The sequence below is a fragment of the Schistocerca piceifrons genome, chromosome 7 (genome assembly GCF_021461385.2).
Source record: "Schistocerca piceifrons isolate TAMUIC-IGC-003096 chromosome 7, iqSchPice1.1, whole genome shotgun sequence".
NCBI lineage: Eukaryota > Metazoa > Arthropoda > Insecta > Orthoptera > Acrididae > Schistocerca > Schistocerca piceifrons.
This window is the reverse complement of record NC_060144.1, coordinates 499,201,736-499,225,862: the sequence shown is the minus strand read 5'-3', so window position 1 is coordinate 499,225,862 and position 24,127 is coordinate 499,201,736. Positions and strand designations below refer to the sequence as shown.

Genomic DNA, 24,127 nt, shown 5'->3' with positions numbered 1-24,127 from the left:
AGAGCAATCAGAGTTTGCACGGAAAGATTTAAGTGTTTGTTTTTCCGTCGCACTGCCCTGGAGAAGAACGGTGAAAAAATAGTCTGAATGAAGTTCGATGAACCGTTCGATAGGCACTTACGAACGAATTGCGTAATAGTCACGTAGATGTACGGAAAGCATCGTCCCAGTTCGGATCTACATCTATGTGATTACTCTGCTATTCACAATAAAGTGCCTGGCAGAGGGTTCAATGAACCACCTTCATGCTGTCTCTCTACCGTTCCACTCTCGAACGGGACGCGGGAAAAAAGAGCACTTAAATTTTTCCGTGCGAGTCCTGATTTCTCTTATTTTATCGTGATGATCATTTCTCCCTATGTATGGCTCTGAGCACTATGGGACTCAACTGCTGTGGTCATCAGTCCCCTAGAACTTAGAACTACTTAAACCTAACTAACCTAAGGACATCACACACATCCATGCCCGAGGCAGGATTCGAACCTGTGACCGTAGCAGTCGCACGGTTCCGGACTGCGCGCCTAGAACCGCGAGACCACCGCGGCCGGCCTCCCTATGTAGGTGGGTGCCAACAGAATGTTTTCGTAGTCGCTTCACATTTATCTTAGACATCTCGCTTCCAGCTGGTTCGTCAGATGACCTCCCTTGGAACTAACAGTGTAGCCTTTAGGCCTACCGCTTTCTGTAATAGTCCATTAAGGCTGAGGACAACTGGAGACCGTGTCCTTGAACCATCAAGAAGGAATGAAGGGTGTTGAGCGGGGGAGTCTGTGTGTCACGTGGAGTATGATAAGTGGCGCCCCCCTAGTCCTGACGGGAAAAGCATTCGCCGGCAGAGGAGGCGCTATTGAGCGAATCGGACTATCAGCGGCGCCGTGGCCGCCCGACGGCAATTATGCAAATCAGCGCCGGATGCGGGCTGATCGATGGCGGCCGGCCGTGTCCGCGTCACCGGCGCAGCTGCCGCTACAGCTACACGAGAGCCGCGGGGGTGTTGGCCGACGCCGCTAAAACACGCAGTCAGCCACGCCTACTCTGGCGAAGTCCACACGTACGACTGATATTTACCTTGGCACTTCACAGTTCGAGTCCAGTGGATCAAATGATTAGGATTGTGTGTTCCGCAGGTAATTTACTTAATCAGTCACTCTCCGCTCACACTTGCTGGAAGGTGGGAAACGGCGCAACTTCCGCGTAGCTTATCAGAACAACATGTAGAAATACACTGAAGCGCCATAGAAACAGTTTTAGGCATGCGTCTTCTAATGACTTGGTTCAAATGGCTCTAAGCACTGTGGGACTTAACTTCTGAGATCATCAGTCGCCTAGAACTTAGAACTAATTAAACCTAAATAACCTAAGGACATCACACACATCCATGCCCGAGGCAGGATTCGAACCTGCGTCCATAGCGCTCGCTCGGTTCCAGACTGTAGCACCCAGAACCGCACGGCCACACCGACCGACTTGCAAGAACGGGACCACCGACGACTGAAGAGAACAGTTCAGCGTCACAGAAGTGCAACCCTTCCGCAAATTGCTGCACATTTCAATGCTGGGCCATCAAGAAATGTCAGCGTGTGAACCATTCAACGAAACATCATCGGCGTGGGCTTTCGAAGCCGAAGGCCCACTCGTGTACTCTTGATGAGTGCATGACACAAAGCTTCACGCCTCGCCTGGGCCTGTCGACATCTACACTGGACTGTTGATGACTGGAAACATGTTGCCTGGTCAGACTTGTCCCGTTTCAAATTGTATCGAGCGGATGGACGTGTAGGGGTATGGGGACACTCATGAATGTAAGGACCCTGCATGTCAGCAGGCGACTGTTCAAGCTGGTGGAGGCTCTGTAATGGTGTGGGGCGTATGCAGTTGAAGTGATATGGGGCCCCTGATACGTGCAGATACGACTCTGACAGATGACACGTATGTAAGTTTCCTGTCTGATCGCCTACATCTGTTCATGTCCAGTGTGCATTCCGACGGAAAATTTTAGCAGGACAATGCGACACCCCAAATGTCCAGAAATACTTCACAGTGGCTCGAGAAACACTCTTCTGAGTTTAAACACTTCCGCTGGCCACCAAATTCCCTCGACATGAACATTGTTGAGCATATCTCGGATGCCTTGCAACGTGCTGTTCAGAAGAGATCTCCACCCCCTCGTACTCTTATGGATTTATGGAAAGCTGTGCAGGATTCATGGTGTCATTTCCCTTTAGCGCTAAGACAGACATCAGTGGAGTCCATGACACGTCGTGTTGCGGCACTTCTGCCTACTCGCGGGGACCCTACATGATATTAGGCCAGTGTACGAGTAATAATTTATTTGGATCTTCAGTGTATTTTGGGCAGCAGAAGTAGACTTTTATGTACTGTGGTGAAGACTATCCTGAACTGAACATACTAATTGTACTAGCAGTAGAAGTAGTTTTTGTTGTTATCAGTTCGGGGATTGGTTCCATGCAGCTTATCAATAAAGTCCCAAGAACATGAAGAAATATAAAATTTTAAAATTGTTCACGTACTTGGTCTTCATTGTCATAGTAAGCAACGAATACAAGAAGTAATTGTCAAAACGTAAACAATCCATCGACGCGTTGAGAACGATAAGTGCCTAAAGCTCATCATCGGCCAATGTAGCGCCTATGCACGGTTCTGACATCTGTTGATCTTACGGTGAGTCAGGTTTGTCTGAGCTGTAGACCCACATTGTTGTATTTGTGAACATTCATAAAAAACTGTCTCGCTGATTGCTGTGATATGCACTTAAATGTGGGCTCGACGAAGGTATGCTGTACGCCTTTATGGATCTCAGCGCCTCACTTGTTTTAAGGATGTGGTTGCACTTTGGGATATAAAAGTAGAATTTTTCACAAAATTGATGTTTATCATCGTAGTAAGCAACGAATATAAGATGAAATTGGCAAAAGGTAAACAATGAGTTGTTACAAGGAGGTTGGGAAGTTGTTTCACTAACTTCCATGACTTCACAACGCCTAAAACTAATTACAGTCCTAAGTAAGAAGTAAAAATGGGCCTAAAATTTAATAAATTTTGTATCATAACGACATACCGTCTCGGTGGTTTCATTTCGATAACACTCATAAAGTAGTAGTAAAAACTCAAATTTATGTTACAGTAATTTAATTATACTTACTCTCACTGTGAATTATCTCCTCAATATGGTCACTTTTAAAAAAGGGGCATGCCGGAGTCTCCTACATTCAAGTAACACAATCTCCGCGCCGACTGTTGATTTGAACGTCACAACTGACTGCTGAAATGCACTGCATTCGTAGTAGTATTTCAGTTATCGCTAGAAGTCTGTTTTACAATAGCATCGATGGTTACATGCGAAAAGCACTGTTACTTCAGAAAAAAAGTTAGTAAAATGGTGATTTCTTGAAGAAACCACTGGGAAGCTGTTGAACCTGCCACTTGGTGTATTCTGACCCACCGCGCAATTACAACGTTAGCGCCCAACTACACGTTCCGTTTAGGGCGCTGAAACGAACGGGAGAAGTCCCTTGTGTTTAAACGCATCACAAAATACTCATCAGTATCGCACGAACAGAGATAAAGCACTAATGACGGCGACTACTACAGGGAAATCAGCAATTCGTGCTTTCTGTACAGCCGATGCAATGTAGGCAGTGGCAGTGGACAACTCTAAAAGAAAAAGATGACGAGAGGAAACATGAGGTCTCTTGGAACAGAAATTATTTTACAGAATATGTCACGCGGTTGTCGTAATAAAAACACAAAATTTAGTTAAATGTAATAGTTACTTTCTACTGTGTATAGTAGATAGTGTTTATTCACAAATTTAATGTTACGCTTACGTTGGACATACTGCTCCTATCGATCAAATGTGTGTCCAGAAAATTACTAGTCAGCATATCAAAAACCATACTTTTGGTACATTAACACGCTTACTGCCGCACCAATTCTCTTTTGAAGCCTCACTGGCATCTCTTTCTCCCTGCAATGCTGTGAACGCAGAATTTTTATTTTCTTTTCATTTTCTTCCGCTGTTCTTCTAACACAGGTATATTTCTGTCGCTCCTGTTATTATTATCTTTAATTTTCGTGTCAAGAAGACATGACTGCAGTTCTTTTTACCAAGTTGTCATATTCTGTCTTCTGTCTCCTCGAAATTCCTTGTCACAGCGAGTATGTCGCGAAGTGCACAGGTACCAGATGTCTTCGTCACGTGGCAGTAATTCTGCGAGGTAACACTTTGGCTTCTATCAGCAACATTCTTTAACAGTTTTCACGCACCGATATATACAGGGCTATTACAAATGATTGAAGCGATTTCATAAATTCACTGTAGCTCCATTCATTGACATATGATCACGACACACTACAGATACGTAGAAAAACCCATAAAGTTTTGTTCGGCTGAAGCCGCACTTCAGGTTTCTGCCGCCAGAGCGCTCGAGAGCGCAGTGAGACAAAATGGCGACAGGAGCCGAGAAAGCGTACGTCGTGCTTGAAATGCACTCATCAGTGCAACGACACTTCAGGACGAAGTTCAACAAAGATCCACCAACTGCTGACTCCACTCTGCGATTGTATGCGCAGTTTAAAGCTTCTGGATGCCTCTGTAAGGGGAAATCAACGGGTCGGCCTGCAGTGAGCGAAGAAACGATTGAACGCGTGCGGGCAAGTTTCACGCGTAGCCCGCGGAAGTCGACGAATAAAGCAAGCAGGGAGCTAAACGTACCACAGCCGACGGTTTGGAAAATCTTACGGAAAAGGCTAAAGCAGAAGCCTTACCGTTTACAATTGCTACAAGCCCTGACACCCGATGACAAAGTCAAACGCTTTGAATTTTCGGCGCGGTTGCAACAACTCATGGAAGAGGATGCGTTCAGTGCGAAACTTGTTTTCAGTGATGAAGCAACATTTTTTTCTTAATGGTGAAGTGAACAGACACAATGTGCGAATCTGGGCGGTAGAGAATCCTCACGCATTCGTGCAGCAAATTCGCAATTCATCAAAAGTTAACGTGCAATCTCACGGTTTGAAGTTTACGGCCCCTTTTTCTTCTTCGAAAAAAACGTTACAGGACACGTGTATCTGGACATGCTGGAAAATTGGCTCATGCCACAACTGGAGACCGACAGCGCCGACTTCATCTTTCAACAGGATGGTACTCCACCGCACTTCCATCATGATGTTCGGCATTTCTTAAACAGGAGATTGGAAAACCGATGGATCGGTCGTGGTGGAGATCATGATCACCAATTCATGTCATGGCCTCCACGCATTCCCGACTTAACCCCATGCGATTTCTTTCTGTGGGCTTACGTGAACGATTCAGTGTTTAAACCTCCTCTACCAAGAAACGTGCCAGAACTGCAAGCTCGCATCAATGATGCTTTTGAAGTCATTGATGGGGACATGCTGCGCCGAGTGTGGGAGGATCTTGATTATCGGCTTCATGTCTGCCGAATCACTAAAGGGGCACATATCGAACATTTGTGAATGCCTAAAAAAACTTTTTGAGTTTTTGTATGTGTGTGCAAAGCATTGTGAAAATATCTCAAATAATAAAGTTATTGTAGAGCTGTGAAATCGCTTCAATCATTTGTAATAACCCTGTAGGTTACTTGCCTTAGGTTTCGTGCGGAAGCTAGCAGCTGTGTGGGGGGTGGCGAGTTCAGACAGTTTTCACAACTCCGCTGGATTCTTCTGCGCAAAAAGAAACGTGTATGTTGGTACTTTGGTATTCTTTACACACCAGAGGAAGTAAAATCTGAGAGTCCAAATGTCCTGCTACCGCGCGACCGCTACGGTCGCAGGTTCGAATCCTGCCTCTGGAATGGATGTGTGTGATGTCCTTAGGTTAGTTAGGTTTAAGTAGTTCTAAGTTGTAGGGGACTGATGACCTTAGAAGTTAAGTCCCATAGCGCTCAGAGCCATTTGAACCCTTTTTTTTGTCCTGGTACCACTTCATTTAAAAACCACAAGCAAATGAGATCACGTGACATTTGGCTTTTTTCAAAGTGTGTTTATTTGGCCTTCAGCTGCCCAGCTATTTAACCAAGTACATTGTTATTTAGTATGTTTATAATTACGTATTCATTTGTTACGTCAACACTTAATTTTTGATTGCGTAGTGTCACTGCATGTAAACCAACCATTATAAAGTTCCTTATTCTTTTGCTGAGGACATTAATAACTGGCAATCATATGTGATTTGGAAAAGTTTTGTGGGATTCTTCATTGGCAATAAATAACTAATCGGGCAAACGACTGACACTGTATACAAATAATCAGTTACAAAATGACTGTCGGCAGTTTCTTCTTCTAGTATCAGTTGCTGGTCTGTATTTGTAGAATCAGTCAATTATTGCTGTAGCTATGGCTCAATCTTAGAATGGATGCCCAAGTCTTGCGAATGCTCTGCGATGTTGACATACAACTTTAGCTACTGCACAACGTTCCTGACTCTTGTGTGCAGGGGAATTCCCAGTTTGACGGCGTCCATATGAATTTGCCGAGCTAACTGCCGCCGCGGGAACATCCGAGCAGCTCTTGAGAGGTGTCTTCCCAATATGGAGAGGTTAAGACTTCTGTTCTGTATAGATGTACTGAATTACAATGACGTCTGGGTTAGTTTTAAAGCTTTAGCTCATGAACAACAGAAAATTTGTTAGGATAAACGTGTAGGTCCTTTTTGAAAATGTTCTCAGTAGACAATCTTTCAGAACTAATTTGGTTTTGGCGATCCTATAGCTGCCTAATTTTTTCCAAGATGTCAACTTGGTCAACAAATTTTCGTCGTTATTTATTTTCTCGAGTCATGAGCACAGACGTAGGATTCTGCAAATATACAATTTCAAGTAAGGAAACATCTATATCTACATCTACATGGTTACTCTCCAATTCACACTTAAGTGCCTGGCAGAGGGCAGAAGCAATGTATACATTTATAAACACACAAAATTGAAATCAGACGGTCTTTGCCCAGAAACGAGCAAAACCACATTCTCTTGTGTCTTCGTTGTGACAATGTGGGCAACATAAACACCCACGCAGATGTTTCGTTGTCTATAGTTCTCGAAACTTCCTGGCAAATTAAAACTTTGTGCCGGACCGAGACTCGAACTTGGGACCTTTGCCTTTTGCGAGCAAGGGCTCCCGCCGACTGGGATACCCAAGCACGACTCATGATCCGTCCTCACAGCTTTACTTCCGCCAGTACTTCGTCTCCTACCTTCCAAATTTCACAGAAGCTCTCCTGCGAACCGTTATAAACTTCCTTATTCTTATGCAGAAGATATTCATTCTGGAAACATAGCCCAGGCTGTGGCTAAGCCCTGTCTTCGCAATATCCTTTCTTAATGGAGAACTAATCTTGCAAGGATCGCAGGAGAGCTTTTGTGTTTGGAAGGTAGGAGACGAGGTACTGGCGGAAGTAAAGGTGTGAGGACGGGTCGTGAGTCGTGTTTTGGGTAGCTTCGTCGGTAGAAAACTTCATCGCGAAATGCAAAGGTCCCGAGTTCGAGTGACGGTCCGGCACACAGTTTTAATCTGCCAGGACGTTTCATATGAGTGCCCACTCCGCTGAAGAGAAAAAAATTCAGTCTTTACCTCTCGACATTAGAAAGTTTTGGCCCTTGTAACTATCTCCATTTCGTTATGTTGTCCTTCGATTTACCAACGCCCGTTCGTAACCTGTTCAGTGACCTCCATGAAGTCCATTCCAAGTTCTGTTCTACTGGTAAGCATTCTGCTGGTTTTAGCCCTGCTTGGACATGACTAATTTTGGCTGCCCTCGATTTTTTCTTTTTTTTTCTGGCGTTCATGGCTGATGTATTTACTGCAAGATATTATTTGTCGTGAAATGAAGTTATTGGTAACCAGCTGCCGGCCAATACAGTGACACTGTGTGTTGTTTACAGAAACACGGCCCGCGGATGAAGTGCGCGGCGTGCAAGATCATCGCGCACACGAGCTGCATCGCGACGCTGATGGACCGCGTGCGCTTCACGTGCAAGCCGACTTTCCGCGACGTGGGCGTGCGCCAGTACCGCGAGCACACCTCCATCCACCACCACTGGGTCCACCGGCGCTCCCAGAAGGGCAAGTGCAAGCAGTGCGGCAAGGTGAGTACACTCACTACGATACGGTTCACATCATATGATCATATGAATAGGAAAAAGAATCCCGTAATGTTTGAATATTCCATTAGTAGTGTAGCGCTTGACACAGTCACGTCGATTAAATATTTGGGCGTAATATTGCAGAGCGATATGAAGTGGGACAAGCATGTAATGGCAGTTGTGGGGAAGGCGGATGGTCGTCTTCGGTTCATTGGTAGAATTTTGGGAAGATGTGGTTCATCTGTAAAGGAGACCGCTTATAAAACACTAATACGACCTATTCTTGAGCACTGCTCGAGCGTTTGGGACCCCTATCAGGACGGATTGAGGGAGGACATAGAAGCAATTCAGAGGCGGGCTGCTAGATTTGTTACTAGTAGATTTGATCATCACGCGAATGTTACGGAAATGTTTCAGGAACTCGGTTGGGAGTCTCTAGAGGAAAGGAGGCGTTCTTTTCGTGAATCGCTACTGAGGAAATTTAGAGAACCAGCATTTGAGGCTGACTGCAGTACAGTTTTACTCCCGCCAACTTATATTTCGCAGAAAGACCACAAAGGGCTCGTACAGAGGCATATAGGCAGTCATTTTTCCCTCGTTCTGTTTGGGAGTGGAACAGGGAGAGAAGATGCTAGTCGTGGTACGAGGTACCCTCCACCACGCACCGTATGGTGGATTGCGGAGTATACATGTAGGTGTAGATATCACCGATAAAATCAAATTTCGCACCAATCACACGACCACGGAAAATATGGACAAGGTATCGTCTTTCGACAATTTACACAAACGTCTCGTACGAACACACACAGGATTATCAATAAATAAATTTGCAGAAGCGCCGCTTCTGGTTGCAGCTATTGACTGACTGATCATACACTGAAGCCCCAAAGAAACTGGTACAAGCGTGCATATTCAAATACAGAGATATGTAAACAGGCAGAATACGGCGCTGCGTCGGCAAGGCCTATATACGAGTCGTAAGACAAGTGTCTGGCGCAGTTCTTAGATAGGTTACTGCTGCTACAACGGCAGGTTATCAAGATTTAAGCGAGTTTGAATGTGGTGGTATAGACGTCGAATGAGCGATGGGACACATCACCTCCGAGGTATCGGTGATCCCCTACACCCATTTAACAAGTGTACTGTGAATATCAGGAATCCGGTAAAACATCAAATCTCCGACATCGCTGCGACCGCAAAAAAGATCCTACAAGAACGGGATCAACGTCGACTGAAGATAATCGTTCAACGTGACAGAAGTGCAACCCATCCGCAAATTACTGCACATTTCAATGCTGGGCCAGCAACAAGTGTCAGCGTGCGAACCATTCAACGAATCATCATCGATATGCGCTTTCGGAGCCGAAGACAAACTCGTGTACTCTTGATGACTGCACGACAAAAAGCCTTACGGTCGCCTGGGCCCGTCGACATTGGACTGTTGATGACTGGACGCATGTTTCCTGGTCGGAAGAGTCTCGTTTCAAATTTTATACAGCGGATGGACGTGTACGGGTACAGAGACGCCCTTATGAATTCGTGGACCCTGCATGTCAGCAGAGGACTGTTCAAGCTGGTGGAGACTCTGTAATGGTGTGGGGCGTGTGCAGTTGGAGTGATATGGGACCCCTGATACGTCTAGATACGACTATGACAGTTTACACGTACGTAAGCATTCTGTCTGATCACTAGCATCCATTCATGTCCATTGTGCATTCCGCTGGACTTTGGAAATTCCAGCGGTACAGTGCGACACCTCGCACGTGCAGAATGCTACAGAGTGTCTCCAGGAACACTTTTCTGAGTTCATACACTTCGGCTGGTCACCAAAGTCCCCAGACATAAACATAATTTATCATATCTGGGATGACTTGCAACGTGCTGTTCAGAAGAGATCTCCACCCTCTCATACTCTTATGTCCAGCCCTGCAATATTGACGGTGTCAGTTCCCTTCATGACTAGTTCGGACATCTGTCGAGTCCATGTCACGTTGTGTTGCGGCACTCCCGTGTTCTCGCTGGGGCCCTACACGGTATTAGGCAGGTGTACCAATTTCTTTGGCTCTTCAGTGTAAATGACCTGAAGGCAATAACGACACGGGTTGGAAAGTTCTCCAAACTCGCCGCCAATGAACGTAGAGGAGAATCTATGTGAGCAGTAGCTACAGTAAGCCATGCTTGCCACAGTACGATTGAAACGATTGATGCAAAAAATCGAAAATTTTTCGTTGAAAATTGTTCTGATTGTCTGCTATTGTTGCTTTAGCGCTGATAGATTGTATTTTACCATCCACCGAGGTGGGAACACATTTGGTCTGTGTGTTGGGTTGTGGCCACACGCGAACGACGGGAACTGCTACGGGCTAGCTGTGTGACATTTGGCAGGGCAGTTTAGACACAGGGTGCAAATTGCTGCCGTCACTATATTCCTCCTGTAAGTTGGAGCACACGAGTTTATATACACACACACACACACACACACACACACACACACACACATATATATATATATATATATATATATATATATATATATATATATATATATATATATATAATGGTAACACAGGCATCTGATGATTTGCACTTACAAACAAATTAGCCTCTGGCTGCAAGGATTATTTTTAATTTCTTTATTTGTAGTATTCATCATTGAATAATCTTAGACCACATTATTTTAGACTGGATTCTGAAACTTGTTCAGTAAGCCGTTGTAGTTTCAGTTTGTTAGTCTTGTAACGATTGGTCCCCTAGTATCCCCGAGTGTTAAGCTACAAACACAAAGGCTCGGGATTCAATGCGGAGGCCGATCTGTGATTCTGCGATTCTTTCGCCTCTGACAGTCGTTTCTTAATGTGAAAATCGGTGAGTTGCAAGCTGGTGCGAAGCCTTACGACTTGACTAAAATAAGAAACGCACACAACGCTTTTCTGGAAAAATTCGTCACGAGTGACGAAAGTTGGTATTATCAATACGGGTCTACCACGAAACAGTAAAGTGCAGATTAGGTGTCTGATGGTTCGCCAAGAGCGAAGACGGTCCGAATGTGCCACAGGAATTTAACTACATCACAAAAAAGCACTTGTCTGCAGTTCAAAATGGTTGTATGAACATTCCACGTGTTGTTGTACTATGTAGAACCTAAAGCAGTGAAACTATCATAACTTTTCCCTTTTTTATTTTGTTAATCCCATCTCGAAGGTTAAGAAATGGCTGGGGAGGGGGAGGGGGCGCAATGCGTATTAGAGTTTTTGAATCGCATTCCAGAAATTCACGAATGCTATGTCGTTCATTCCAGAAAAGTACTAATATTTCCGACCGTTAGTTCTTTCTGGAAACATCCCCCGGCTGTGGCTAAGCCATGTCTCCGCAATATCCCTTCTTCCAGGAGTGCTTGTTCTTCAATGTTCGCAGAAGAGCTTCTGTGAAGTTTGGAAGGTAGGAGACGAGGTACTGGCAGAACTGAAGCTGTGAGGACGGATCGTTAGTCGTGCTTGGGTAGCTCAGATGGTAGAGCACTTGCCCGCGGAAGGCAAAAGTCCCGAGTACAGTTTTAATCGGGCAGGAAGTTTCGTTAGTTCTTTACCTCAGAGTAGTCAGCTTATAATCCCCTACTGCCTGTATTAATTCTGACGCTACACGTTTGTCACATCCACAATGCACGGGCACAGGGTGAGGTTACAAAGTAGCGCCGATAGCGGGCAGGGACCGCTTGTAGTCTGCAGGCGGTTTTTCCTCTGTGGCGGCTGCAGGGACCGGGGACTCGCCGCCCACGCAGAACTCTGAGGAGACGATATGAGATGCGCAGACCGGTCCTCCGGATTAGCCACACACATTGGCGTCGTCGGCGACGGCGCAGGCTCTGTTTGGGAAACCTGCGCCGTGGGACAGGGAGACGATATTAGCCGCGCAAACAGCGCAAGCCTTCAGGAGCGCCTTATTTCCTGTGCAGATTTCCCTGCTGGCTCCTAACGCACGTGAAAAGCACCTGTGTTGGTGAGCATGGAGGGAGGCGGCAGCGAGGAGAAGGGCGGAGAATACTTTATGTCGCCAGTGGCAGTCCCACGACACATGGTCCAGTCGTTGCCTGTCCTGGTAGCACTACGTTGCGGTAAGCGTCACGTTTTGGTCAAATGTTTGAGCGGATTACACAGTGGTTTTCTATCCGAAATTTCATAGTCAAACAAAGAGTGGAAAATGGGCAAATGGAATAACAAATTCACCAGTGTGAGGTGTAATTAAAAAAAAAAAAGATATTTTAATTCCTAGAAGCGAATCAGGTTAATTAAGAAAATCTTAATTAGTGATTTGAGGGAAAACATCGGTATATATTTGCATGGCCAAACGGACAAATGGAATATATAATTGACCGTGGTGAGGTGTGGTTTATAAAAAAAAGTGTATTTGCTTGAAAGTAATCGGTGTAATTAAGAGAACTTAAATTGCTGATTCGAGGGAAAATTGAAATATTTCACAAACAGCTGCTGATAGCTACACAAACGGAATGTTAAAAAGTTTCTCTCTTCAGTCCTTAGATACTTTGCGCGTAAAGAGATTTTTGGTGTCATATTTTATTGTGAAAATGGCTTCCTTCGAATAAATCCCAAAATTAATGAAATTTAGAGAACACAAGACGCTAGGAAAGCAAATGAAGTGCCAAACAGTTCATCTCTTCAAAGGCATAGTTATTTTGTGTACAAGAGTTGCGTTGGTACATAATTTGCTTTTTAAAATGGAGGTCGAATAAAATACTAAACATTGAATATTACGAAAACATTCATTCTTTTCTTTCTCAACAAATCTGGAAAATAAAAAAATTACAAAAGCTGGTGAAATGTTTTATGAAATCATATTTCTCAAAGTAAGAAATAAAATAGATTGGATGAACGTTTGATGTGCTGTTAAATGATGATCGAAATTATGTACAGCAAATGAGTTGGCTATTCAGAATTTAAAGTTAATGTTGAAGAGTACTAGAGGATATTTGCATGTTGAATAAATTTACATGTTCGGAAAAGTATTTCTGTTGTTTCTTAACGTAACATTTCTCGTGTTTGCTTTATGCCACGCATAACGAACAGACAGTGGATAACTGCTTTCGCCATATCTAAACCCCCATGAAAATGAGCCCTAAATGTTACACATGCTCCCTGATGCTTGCGCTACACAGAGAACTGGCAGAATGGGGCTATTCGCTGAAGCGTCATGTAATACACGGTCCTTTGCCACTGCACGTCAGCCGGCCGCTGTGGCCGATCGGTTCTAGGCGCTTCAGTCTGGAACCGCGCGACCGCTACGGTCGCAGGTTCGAATCCTGCCTCGGGCATGGATGTGTGTGATGTCCTTAGGTTAGTTAGGTTTAAGGAGTTCTAAGTTCTAGGGGACTGATGACCTCAGATGTTAAGTCCCATAGTGCTCAGAGCCTTTTGAACCACTGCACATCACCTCACAACACCCCTTCTTACATCAAGTATACTCCGCAAGCCAACTTAAAGTGAACAGCGGGAGCATGCATTGTGTGCACTGTCACTGCGCCCCCACCCCCTCCACACACACACACACACACACACACACACACACACACACACACACACACAAGCCTCGGTGTGAGTTCTAATGCTTTTAATTCTACAATCATGCTCTTTTCGTGGAGCGGAGTACGTGCTGATATGAAACATCCTGAGGTATTAAAACTGTGTACCTTGCCGAGACTTGAACAGAGGATCTTTCCCTTCCGGGGGAAAGCGCTCTACCGTTGACGTACCCAAGCACGATTCAGAACCCATCCTCGCAGCTTTACTTCCGTCAGCACCTCATCCACTACATTTTCAGTATATTTGTTAATTGTTCAAGGAAGTACGCTCCCGGAATTTTAACAGATCACACAGTGATGGCAATGCCTCTCTTGTAGCAAGCGCCACACGAAGGCTGAGCTGGTTCTTGACGCTTCCACGCTTTCTGATTGAACTTTTAGGGAAATGCACTACTATTCTTTAGGTTTTTCTCTCTTTCCTCCGGCAGTCTTTGATCCCAGACTAACTAGCAGTTTTCACGATTTGGTGGAACAAGCGTCTTTTAAGGTGCCCCATTTATGGGTGGTTTACACTTACTGAGGATTCTTCCAAAAAATCTCCGTGTGGAATCTGCATTATCTGCGATTGGTTTTACGTGATCGATCCGCTTTAAATTGCTTCGTATGCAACCTCCCAGGTATTTAATGGATGTGACCGCTTCCAGATATTGTTATACAGTCGTGTAATCATACAGTAATAGGTCTCCTCTGCCAATATGTGACTAATACGTTACATCAGTTTATGTTTAGGGTCAACTGCCAGTCCTTGCACCAAGCTTTGATTTTCTGCAGGTCTTCCTGAATTTCGCTTAACATTTTCTAGCATTGCGACTTCTCGATATACGTCACTAGCCACAGTAAGCCTCATGGAACTATTGACATTATCTACTTTGTAAGGTGGCAGAATAAATGGTCAGATTCGCACCTTACATGAGACCTTTACAAATCGCAATGAGAAGGTGAAAATGATACCTGACGTAATTCGACAGTTATGAGATCATTTGGCTATCAATATGTAATGCAAAAAGGATGACAGTCAATCGACAGTAATTAACACGCCATTCCCATACAATGTATGTCTTTGAGCGGAAGGTAGAACAGGGAACGCGAGTTGAGTCGCTTTTAGTATTGAAAAGCCAGCTCCACAACGGCGTAGCAAAACCGCACTGTGGGAGTCACACCGGCAACCACTTACAGGGGTGGCAGGAAAGAGGACAGCGACCCCGGGCCAGGTGATTCAAGTTGGAGGGCCGCCTGTAGTGAGGGCAACAGTACAAGAGCAGAGAAGCAGCTTTAGAAAACTTCGTTTCGAAATTCCAACGGGATATGAACAAAAGCAAGTGACGCATTTTCGTCCAACGAGTGCGACACATGGAAAGGTCAATGTACTTTAGGCATCTAAAACGGGCACAAAACGTCCGATTGGCGGAAACTCATTAGGAAAGAGGAAACCACTGAAGTTTCGATTCAGTTTGATAGAAAGGACGTTGCGATTGGAAGAGGGTGTTTCTATAAAATGAGAGCAACGTTCCTATTGGTCGAAAAAAGCAGTGACGTGAAAAAGGAACCCAAGTGGAGGGAGGCAGTTCTGCCACGAGTAGGACAAGAGAGAAATTTTGGTGGACTCTTCTCTGAACTGGCGTCAAGTGCAGAACTGAGCGCTCAACGCTTCGTATGACGCAGAGAAGAAACTGGTGTGGACACTGTGTTCACAGCGGCTACACTCCAGCTAAAATTAGGTATAGCAACGTTTAGCTCTAACTGTGGAGAAACCAACCAGCCAAATTAGTTAACTGTTCTTGCGAGAACTGAGAGGGCACTATAATATGCATGCTGCTCCAACCATGCGCGTGTATATCGCCACATGATAAGATTAGGGCTGAGTACATGTTTTCTTGCATAACGAGAAACATAGGGAAAGTTTGTGCTGGAAAGTTCAGCAAAGGCCAGATTAGTTTTGGAGGAATTTCACAGGGAGAGAGCGGCCTTGCAGACAACAGCATGTCGCAGCTTAAGGTAAATACCGCGTGCAGAGGCGTTAACTTTGTTGATTCACCAGCTTGCGTCCACTGTAAACTCGAGCGGCCTTGGGTAATCTTGCTCTCAAATTTGTCACTTGACTAACCACCCACCGTAGACTTGATCGTCATCCTAAATAGTACCGAACTTTGAGCCGGAATCGGACGATTTTCGTAGTACTGACCAACATCATAACATATGTGTAAGAGCAATTTTGTAAAGAAACTTCCAATAATATAGTGCTTAAGATTAATGTTCTTTCAGAGAGTTAATATTTAACATTGTTGTGTATAAACTTATTTCAATTTTTGATGTTGGCAAGATGCGTTATCCATTGCGCTGTTTTTATGTTGACGAGTTGAAAACTGTGTGAAAAGCCGTAATTTGGTGAGAAATATTACGACATTAAACTTGTCATTTCGCCTCACACAGTTGTTCTCAATTCAAGAATAAGCAAGCATAAAAAAACCGCAACCATACAACTTGGTCATGTATTTAATATTTCTCTCCTTTAAGAATGACATGCAGTGTCCTGTCAGCTATTCAGTACAGTCACACAACTGGGCAGATGTTCCGTACACTGTTATTACATTACCTAGGCGACCGTGCGACACTGCATCGAACGCATTCCGGAAGTCAAGCAACACAGGAGCAACCTGTGCACTGTTATCTGCTGCTTTCTGCGCCTCGTGGACGAACAGGGCAAGCTGGGTTTCACACGATCGTTGTATTCGGCACACATGTTGGTACCTACGCAGGAGATTTTAGGTCTCCAGGAGTGTCATAATACGCGAGCACAAAACACGTTTCAAAATCGTACGTGGACAGCACTGCGCACGCATTGCACTGGACACACCAAGGCCAAAATTGAAAGAAACATTGGACGAGAAGGCAATAAAAGATTTTGAAATACCGTACTACAGGAGGTTCAAAAAATGGTTCAAATGGCTCTGAGCACTATGGGACTTAACATCTATGGTCATCAGTCCCCTAGAACTTAGAACTACTTAAACCTAACTAACCTAAGGACAGCACACAACACCCAGCCATCACGAGGCAGAGAAAATCCCTGACCCCGCCGGGAATCGAACCCGGGAACCCGGGCGTGGGAAGCGAGAACGCTACCGCACGACCACGAGATGCGGGCACTACAGGAGGAAGTTGAAGATTAGAAGAGGAGCTTAGGAGTCTAATGCAGCCACACTGAAATTTGAGGGAAAAGAAATTAGTGCAGAGCCTCATTAAACGACGGATTAGTGTGCTAGAATGTGTTCTGAGACACCAAAGGATAGTTAATTTGTTAATGGAGAGAAGTGTGGTGTTAAAAATTGTACAGGGAAACCAACATTCGATGTAAATAAAACGATTGTAGATTGCAGAAGTTATCCGAAGATGAAGCAGCTTCCACAGGATAGACTAGCGTGGGAAGCTAGTTTGAACTAGTCTTTGGACTACAGCAACAACAACACAACAACAGATTCATTGCTTTAATACTCAGTATGTAGTACGTAATGGAATGTTGGTGGTTGACAGTAGAAAACGTGCAGGAAAACATCGGGTGCTTGGGGGTGAATATCGTAAGGCGTGGATAAGTCTGGAGCAGACGGTTATCCAGTAGTGGATGTCTAATGGTTGTTGTTGTTGTTGGTGGTGGTGGTGGTGGTGGTGGTGGTGGTGGTGGTGGTTATGATTCTACTACAGCATGACGCATTGAATCATTGCCTCTACTGCTCGCTCTGCGCCCAAATAACATATAGTGTTCATGTGTGCCGTGCGGTTAAAGGCGCTGCAGTCTGGAACCGCAAGACCGCTACGGTCGCAGGTTCGAATCCTGCCTCGGGCATGGATGTTTGTGATGTCCTTAGGTTAGTTAGGTTTAACTAGTTCTAAGTTCTAGGGGACTGATGACCTCAGCAGTTGAGTCCCATAGTGCTCAGAGCCATTTGAACCATTTTTTGTTCATGTGTAAACCCTCTAACCGTTTTGCAGAAACTTAAAGGATTGCAGTGAGATATAGCTCTCGAAGATGCCAGTAATTCTGCGGGAAAATTGGCCACCATTTTCAAGACATGAAGTGAAAGCATGTTGTAGGAGGTGGCGGATTTAAATTCACTGTGACTGGAGCTTTGCCGTCGTAGAGCCTAGAAAAGACCCCACTAAAGAAAGAAGGAAAAAAAAACACGCACCTACCAAACATTATCCTGACAGGCAAAATCAAAAATCACTACAGTCAAACGTTTCCTTTTAATGTGTAGAGTTTTCAGTTAAGGACTGGGTACTTGCTCGATTCGAACGCAACCTTCTGCACCTCTTTGACGCTTTGCGCTTATCCAGTGCCATCGATTCGCACAGAACACGGTCAAAATCATTTGAAACCAGGGCCCAGAATTCCGTATAGCAGTGTATAAATTAAAAAATTCAAATGTTAAAAAATGTAAAAATTTCATTTATTTTGGGACACCCTGTACAGTAGCTCGGGGATCGTTATATATCCCAGGACTGCAGACATGCATCGGCAGCCAAAAAATTAAGTAATTTTATTTCTTCGAGGTGACAAAACTGAAGCAAGTGTACGATATTTTCAACATTTGTGATATGTTGTAAGATGATAACTCTGTAAAATAATCGTACAAGTGTAACTTCAAATGAAGGGTTTTCACCCGAGTGGTATAGACTTGTTTTGTCTGAGTGTGTCGGATCCGAATAGAAGTTTGTAATATTTGTTGTTACACCGTTTATGTGTCAAACTGCACTTTCATAGAATACGATAAATTCCAGCTTTTCACTTTCCCATCTCGTGCTTAATGGAAACTGCGAGGGTACTGATCTTCGACGGCATCGAGGTTGATTCGTTCATTCCTTAATTCAGTGGGTTTCACATCATTCAACGGTTTCCTTGAAGGAATCTGTGGAACGAGTGACGGTACTCATTAACATATGACAAAATAACTTTAGGAACTTAACTTGTATTAAAAAGAAACATTGCCGTGCCGTGATTCTTGAATTTTCCCGGCGTAAAGAGTGTTCTATGAGGTTTCGAGACTGCAGCCAGATGACCTCGACTTCCTGCCACGAGATTTTGGCTTACAACCATTCAGCCATCTTGAAGTTAGTTTTTTTTTCACTAAAGACTGCAAGTTCACATAGATAACTTTATACCAAATATTAGCGCAGAGAGGCACGAGTAAATATAGCACTACATGAGCGCACTGTCACAGAACACGCCCAGTACGTGAAAGGTGCGTTAAACATGGTCTCACACAAGCCCTTCGCAGACCAGTAAATCAGCCATTGCCGAGCAGTCCACAGGACGTTCATTGGATTATTTTGTCACGGGAATCTTGACCTCGACGACACCGTTCAGGGACTCAATTATTAAAGGCGAAAAGGCATGTGGCGGATCTTGTTAATCGTGATGGTGGCTTTCAACTGCAGAAGGCATGGTGATTTCTTTAGTATCTTCACTGAATTTTAACTACGGAACCCGCATTCCGACAGACAGCGTGTACGTAATACCACCATTACGCATGCGCCTGCGCGCCCATTGATGGAGCAATATTCGAAGATAGAGCCATATTCAAAGGCAGTGCTCAACTCCAAATTGGGCGCTCATGTAGCAGCCTCCTTTGCGCATGCCTTTCCGCGCCAAGTTTTGGTATAAGGTTAGAGATGTGAACCGGCAGTGTCCAGAGTACCATTCCCGGATATCTATGCTAAGATCCCGGATATTTATATTAAGATCGTGGATGATTTCCTCCGCGACAGGACCTTCCTGTTTACTCAGCAAGGAAACCCATACGTCGCAACTCAGTGGGCATCCCTGAAGGCTGTGTGTTGTCTCCCATCCTCTTAAATGTTTATGTTAAAGACATGCCAGTCATCCCACACTGCCACCTGGCGCAATACGCCGACGATACGGAGATCTATACGATCGGCCGCAATACAGACCAGCTCACTCTTCGTCTGCAGAGGGAGGTGGGCGCGGCAGTGACCTGCTGTTTACCAACATTATCGTCAAAGCTGCCAAAACTACGGCGGTCTACTTCACCAAACGGCGCCCTATCCTCCACGACAACGTCACAATTGGACGCGTCCGGGTCCCATAGTTCCCGGATACATCTAGGAATCTGGATGGATAACAAACTGCTCTTCCACCGACAGGGGAAGTACGTCATTCAGGAGGGACAGAACTTAATAAAAGCACTGTATCCGCTTTTCAACAGCAGGGAACTGAACTTCGACACCGAGCGTAAGTCTGTACCGTACGATTGTCCACTCTCGCCTCACCTGTGGTTCCACGGCGTGAGCCGCGATTTGTGCCTCCAGAATGCAGACCCTGCAGCACTTGAAAAATACGGTGCTTATCCACCGGCGAGGATTGTTACTATGCACGAGGAGGCAAACATGGTCCCTCTAAAGCCGACCATTCGAGAGAAGGCTAGGCGCTGATGCGACAAAGTGGACGCCATTGGGACACGGCCATGGCTTGCAACACGTTGGTGCTATAGTATACAGAGAAGTTGCAGCATTAGAAAATAGTAGCGAAATGCAGGAAGATCTGCAGCGGATGGGCACTTGGTGCAGGGAGTGGCAACTGACCCTTAACGTAGACAAATGTAATGTATTGCGATTACATAGAAAGAAGGATGCCTTATTGTATGATTATATGATAGCGGAACAAACACTGGTAGCAGTTACTTCTGTAAAATATCTGGGAGTATGCGTGCGGAACGATTTGAAGTGGAATGATCATATAAAATTAATTGTTGGTAAGGCAGGTGCCAGATTGAGATTCATTGGGAGAGTCCTTAGAAAATGTAGCCCATCAACAAAGGATGTGGCTTACAAAACACTCGTTCGACCTATACTTGAGTATTGCTCATCAGTGTGGGATCCGTATCAGATCGGGTTGACGGAGGAGATAGAGAAGATCCAAAGAAGAGCGGCGCGTTTCGTCACAGGGTTATTTGGTAACCGTGATAGCGTTACGGAGATGTTTAGCAAACTCAAGTGGCAGACTCTGCAAGAGAGGCGCTCTGCATCGCGGTGTAGATTGCTCGCCAGGTTTCGAGAGGGTGCGTTTCTGGATGAGGTATCGAATATATTGCTTCCCCCTACTTATACCTCCCGAGGAGATCACGAATGTAAAATTAGAGAGATTCGAGCGCACACGGAGGCTTTCAGACAGTCGTTTCTTCCCGCGAACCATACGCGACTGGAACAGAAAAGGGAGGTAATAACAGTGGCACGTAAAGTGCCCTCCGCCACACACCGTTGGGTGGCTTGCGGAGTAAAAATGTAGATGTAAATGTAGACTTTGACACTGCCACCGCCACCCAGTTCCTCTTACCATCCTCGAGGACTCGTATTCGCACTTCGGATGATAACAGCCTTGGTACGTCGACTCATAATGTGACAGTATTTGATACGGCCACTATTTATGTACAATCCTTGGTACATCACTGTAACTACCAATGTACTCGTGTCACTTCTTATCGACAACATTTGACCTCCCGCCGTCGAAGCGCGGTATTGCACTTCGAGTCCCCCGCTACACCTTCAACATGCTGTGCAATGATGGTCATTGCAATTGTGTAATTGTAAGATAGGAAGATTTTACTTTCGCACCAGGACAGTTAGACCTCTCTAAACCGATGGCGCTGTATCGCAACTCCCACCAAAAGACAGCAATTTCGAATGCAAAAGATTCATCTGAAGATGGCTGAATGGTTGTCATCCGAAAAATCGCGGCAATCAATCGACGTCACGGAATATCATCATATTGCCTGACACTATTCACGGTTACGCCATCTTAACGTGATCTAGTAAATTATTAAGGAATCTGCTGCCTCCTCAGTTTTACCATGTAGCTGCTTTGATCTGAAATTTGTAGCTTTGTGTTTTTTTTTTTTTTTTTTTTTGCAAAAGTATTTTTCAGAGGAAATATTTTTTACATATATAAATGCTAAGTCCCATTTATAGCAGATTTTTACCTTTCATTCAAACAGCTTTATATAAAAGTACTGAAGCTAACTGAGCCTTTAAGTCCCTGAACCTACACATACAGATAATTTGTATTAATGAACTGTTGTTGTTGTGGTCTTCAGTCCTGAGACTGGTTTGATGCAGCTCTCCATGCTACTCTATCCTGTGCAAGCTTCATCATCTTCCAGTACCTACTGCAACCTACATCCTTCTGAATCTGCTTAGTGTATTCATCTCTTGGTCTCCCTCTACGATTTTTACCCTCCACGTTGCCCTCCAATACTAAATTGGTGATCCCTTGATGCCTCAGAACATGTCCTACCAACCGATCCCTTCTTCTGGTCAAGTTGTGCCACAAACTCCTCTTCTCCCCAATTCTATTCAATACCTCCTCATTAGTGATGTGATCTACCCATCTAATCTTCAGCATTCTTCTGTAGCAGCACATTTCGAAAGCTTCTATTCTCTTCTTGTCTAAACTATTTATCGTCTATGTTTCACTTCTATACATGGCTACACTCCATACAAATACTTTCAGAAACGACTTCCTAACACTTAAATCAATACTGGATGTTAACAAATTTCTCTTCTTCAGAAACGCTTTCCTTGCCATTGCCAGTCTACATTTGATATCCTCTCTACTTCGACCGTCATCAGTTATTTTGCTCCCCAAATAGCAAAACTCCTTTACTACTTTAAATGCCTCATTTCCTAATCTAATACCCTCAGCATCAAACGATTTAATTCGACTACATTCCATTATCCTCGTTCTGCTTTTGTTGAGGTCCATCTTATACCCTTCTTTCAAGACACTGTCCATTCCGTTCAACTGCTCTTCCGAGTCCTTTGCTGTCTCTGACAGAATTACAATGTCATCGGAAAACCTCAAAGTTTTTATTTCTTCTCCATGGATTTTAATACCTACTCCGAATTTTTCTTTTGTTTCCTTTACTGCTTGCTCAATATACAGATTGAACATGTAGGGATTCTTAATTTCTTGCTTTACGTTAGACAGGAATTTATTGAATATCTTGCCACCAGAGAACGTAACTCCATTCCGAGCCTTGGAAGTAGGCAAAGTGTTGTGACTATTTGTATCTCAGCCCAGCTGAAAATGGTTTTTATTATCAAGAAAAACCATTACGAGAGTCAGAATTTCAAGATCCTTGAAAAGAGCTTCCGCAAGACGTACACTTACCTACGTAACACAATATTATTAATGCTTGTTTCTGCTGAATAAACACTTTATTTAATGTGGCTGCACTAGTTCAGCTGGTAATTCCATAAGACAACAGGGATTCAAAATACGTAAAATAAGCCAATATTCTTGTCTTTCGGTCAGCACAATCAGATATGTTTCCAAGGGCATAACACGCTGAACTATGTTCAGTCATCTCTGCACTGCTATGTCCACTCAGCTGAGATCACAGACCTCAACCACGTGATACTGGGGTGTTCGCGTAATGATAGTCAATGCCGCAAGTTTCTCAGAGCCTTGATCAGAGCGGGGAGTTCCCGCCCCCCCCCACCCCCTCTATCTCTGACAGGCCTATTTCGGCAGCTGCCCACAACGAAGTGCGAGAGGCTTTCAATAAGTAAGGCAACAATTTCTTTTTCTAAAAGCAGGTTGGTTTTATTCCGGATTCCAACACACCATGTTATTCCCCGCTCTTTTGCTACAAAAACTTATTTTTTAACGTAATCTGCATTCAATGCGACGGCCTTAACGCCACCTTACTGGCAGGGCCTGTATGCCCGTATGGTATCACTCTCAACGACGGAGCCAAGGTCTCGCTGCATCAGTAACCTCTCCAGCATACGCGTATTGCGTACTGTGGAAGTCTGAACGTGTGAGATCCGGGCTGTAGGGTGTATGAGGAAGAACATTCCAATGAAGTGCACACAATTGTGTGAAGCCTTGCGTTGTCATGGAAAAGGAGAAGACCGTTTGCATCTTTGTGATGACAAACATGCAGAAATCATTCCTCGAATTTCCTGAGGGTAGCAAAATACGCTACAGAGTTGACATCAAATAGAATCATTCATTCAGAGTCCTAGAAGACTGTCGCCATGACTTTACCGACTGAGGGTGCGATTTTGAACTTTTTCTTACGGTTTTTCTTCTTTTTTTCTTGCTTAAAGTTGGATGTGATAAACCAGTGTTTCGTCGCCTGTGACTATATCCGACAGCAAATTTTCACGATTAGCCTCGTAACGTTCAAGCTGTTCTGCACTTATCGTCCTTCGTTGCTCTTTATGTTCTTATTTCAGGCGGCCAGGAAACCAGCGGGCACAGGCATTGGAGTACCTCAGCTGGTGGATGAGTGTGACAGCCGTACCAACAGAGACATCCAGTTATGCAGCGAGATTTTTAATTGTGATTCGTTGACCAAGTCGAATAAAAACGTCCGTAAGTTCCAACACTGAA

At 44.5% G+C, this 24,127-nt stretch overlaps 1 protein-coding gene across 1 annotated transcript in view; it reads left to right on the top strand.

Annotated features, from left to right (window-relative positions):
* The window catches only part of LOC124804650 (eye-specific diacylglycerol kinase), an 879,337-nt gene that overhangs the window by 610,148 nt on the left and 245,062 nt on the right, over positions 1-24,127 (top strand). Inside the window, exon 3 of the mRNA XM_047264874.1 lies at positions 7,923-8,126. Coding sequence (XP_047120830.1) covers positions 7,923-8,126 — 204 coding nt within the window. The remainder of the gene's footprint in view (positions 1-7,922; positions 8,127-24,127) is intronic.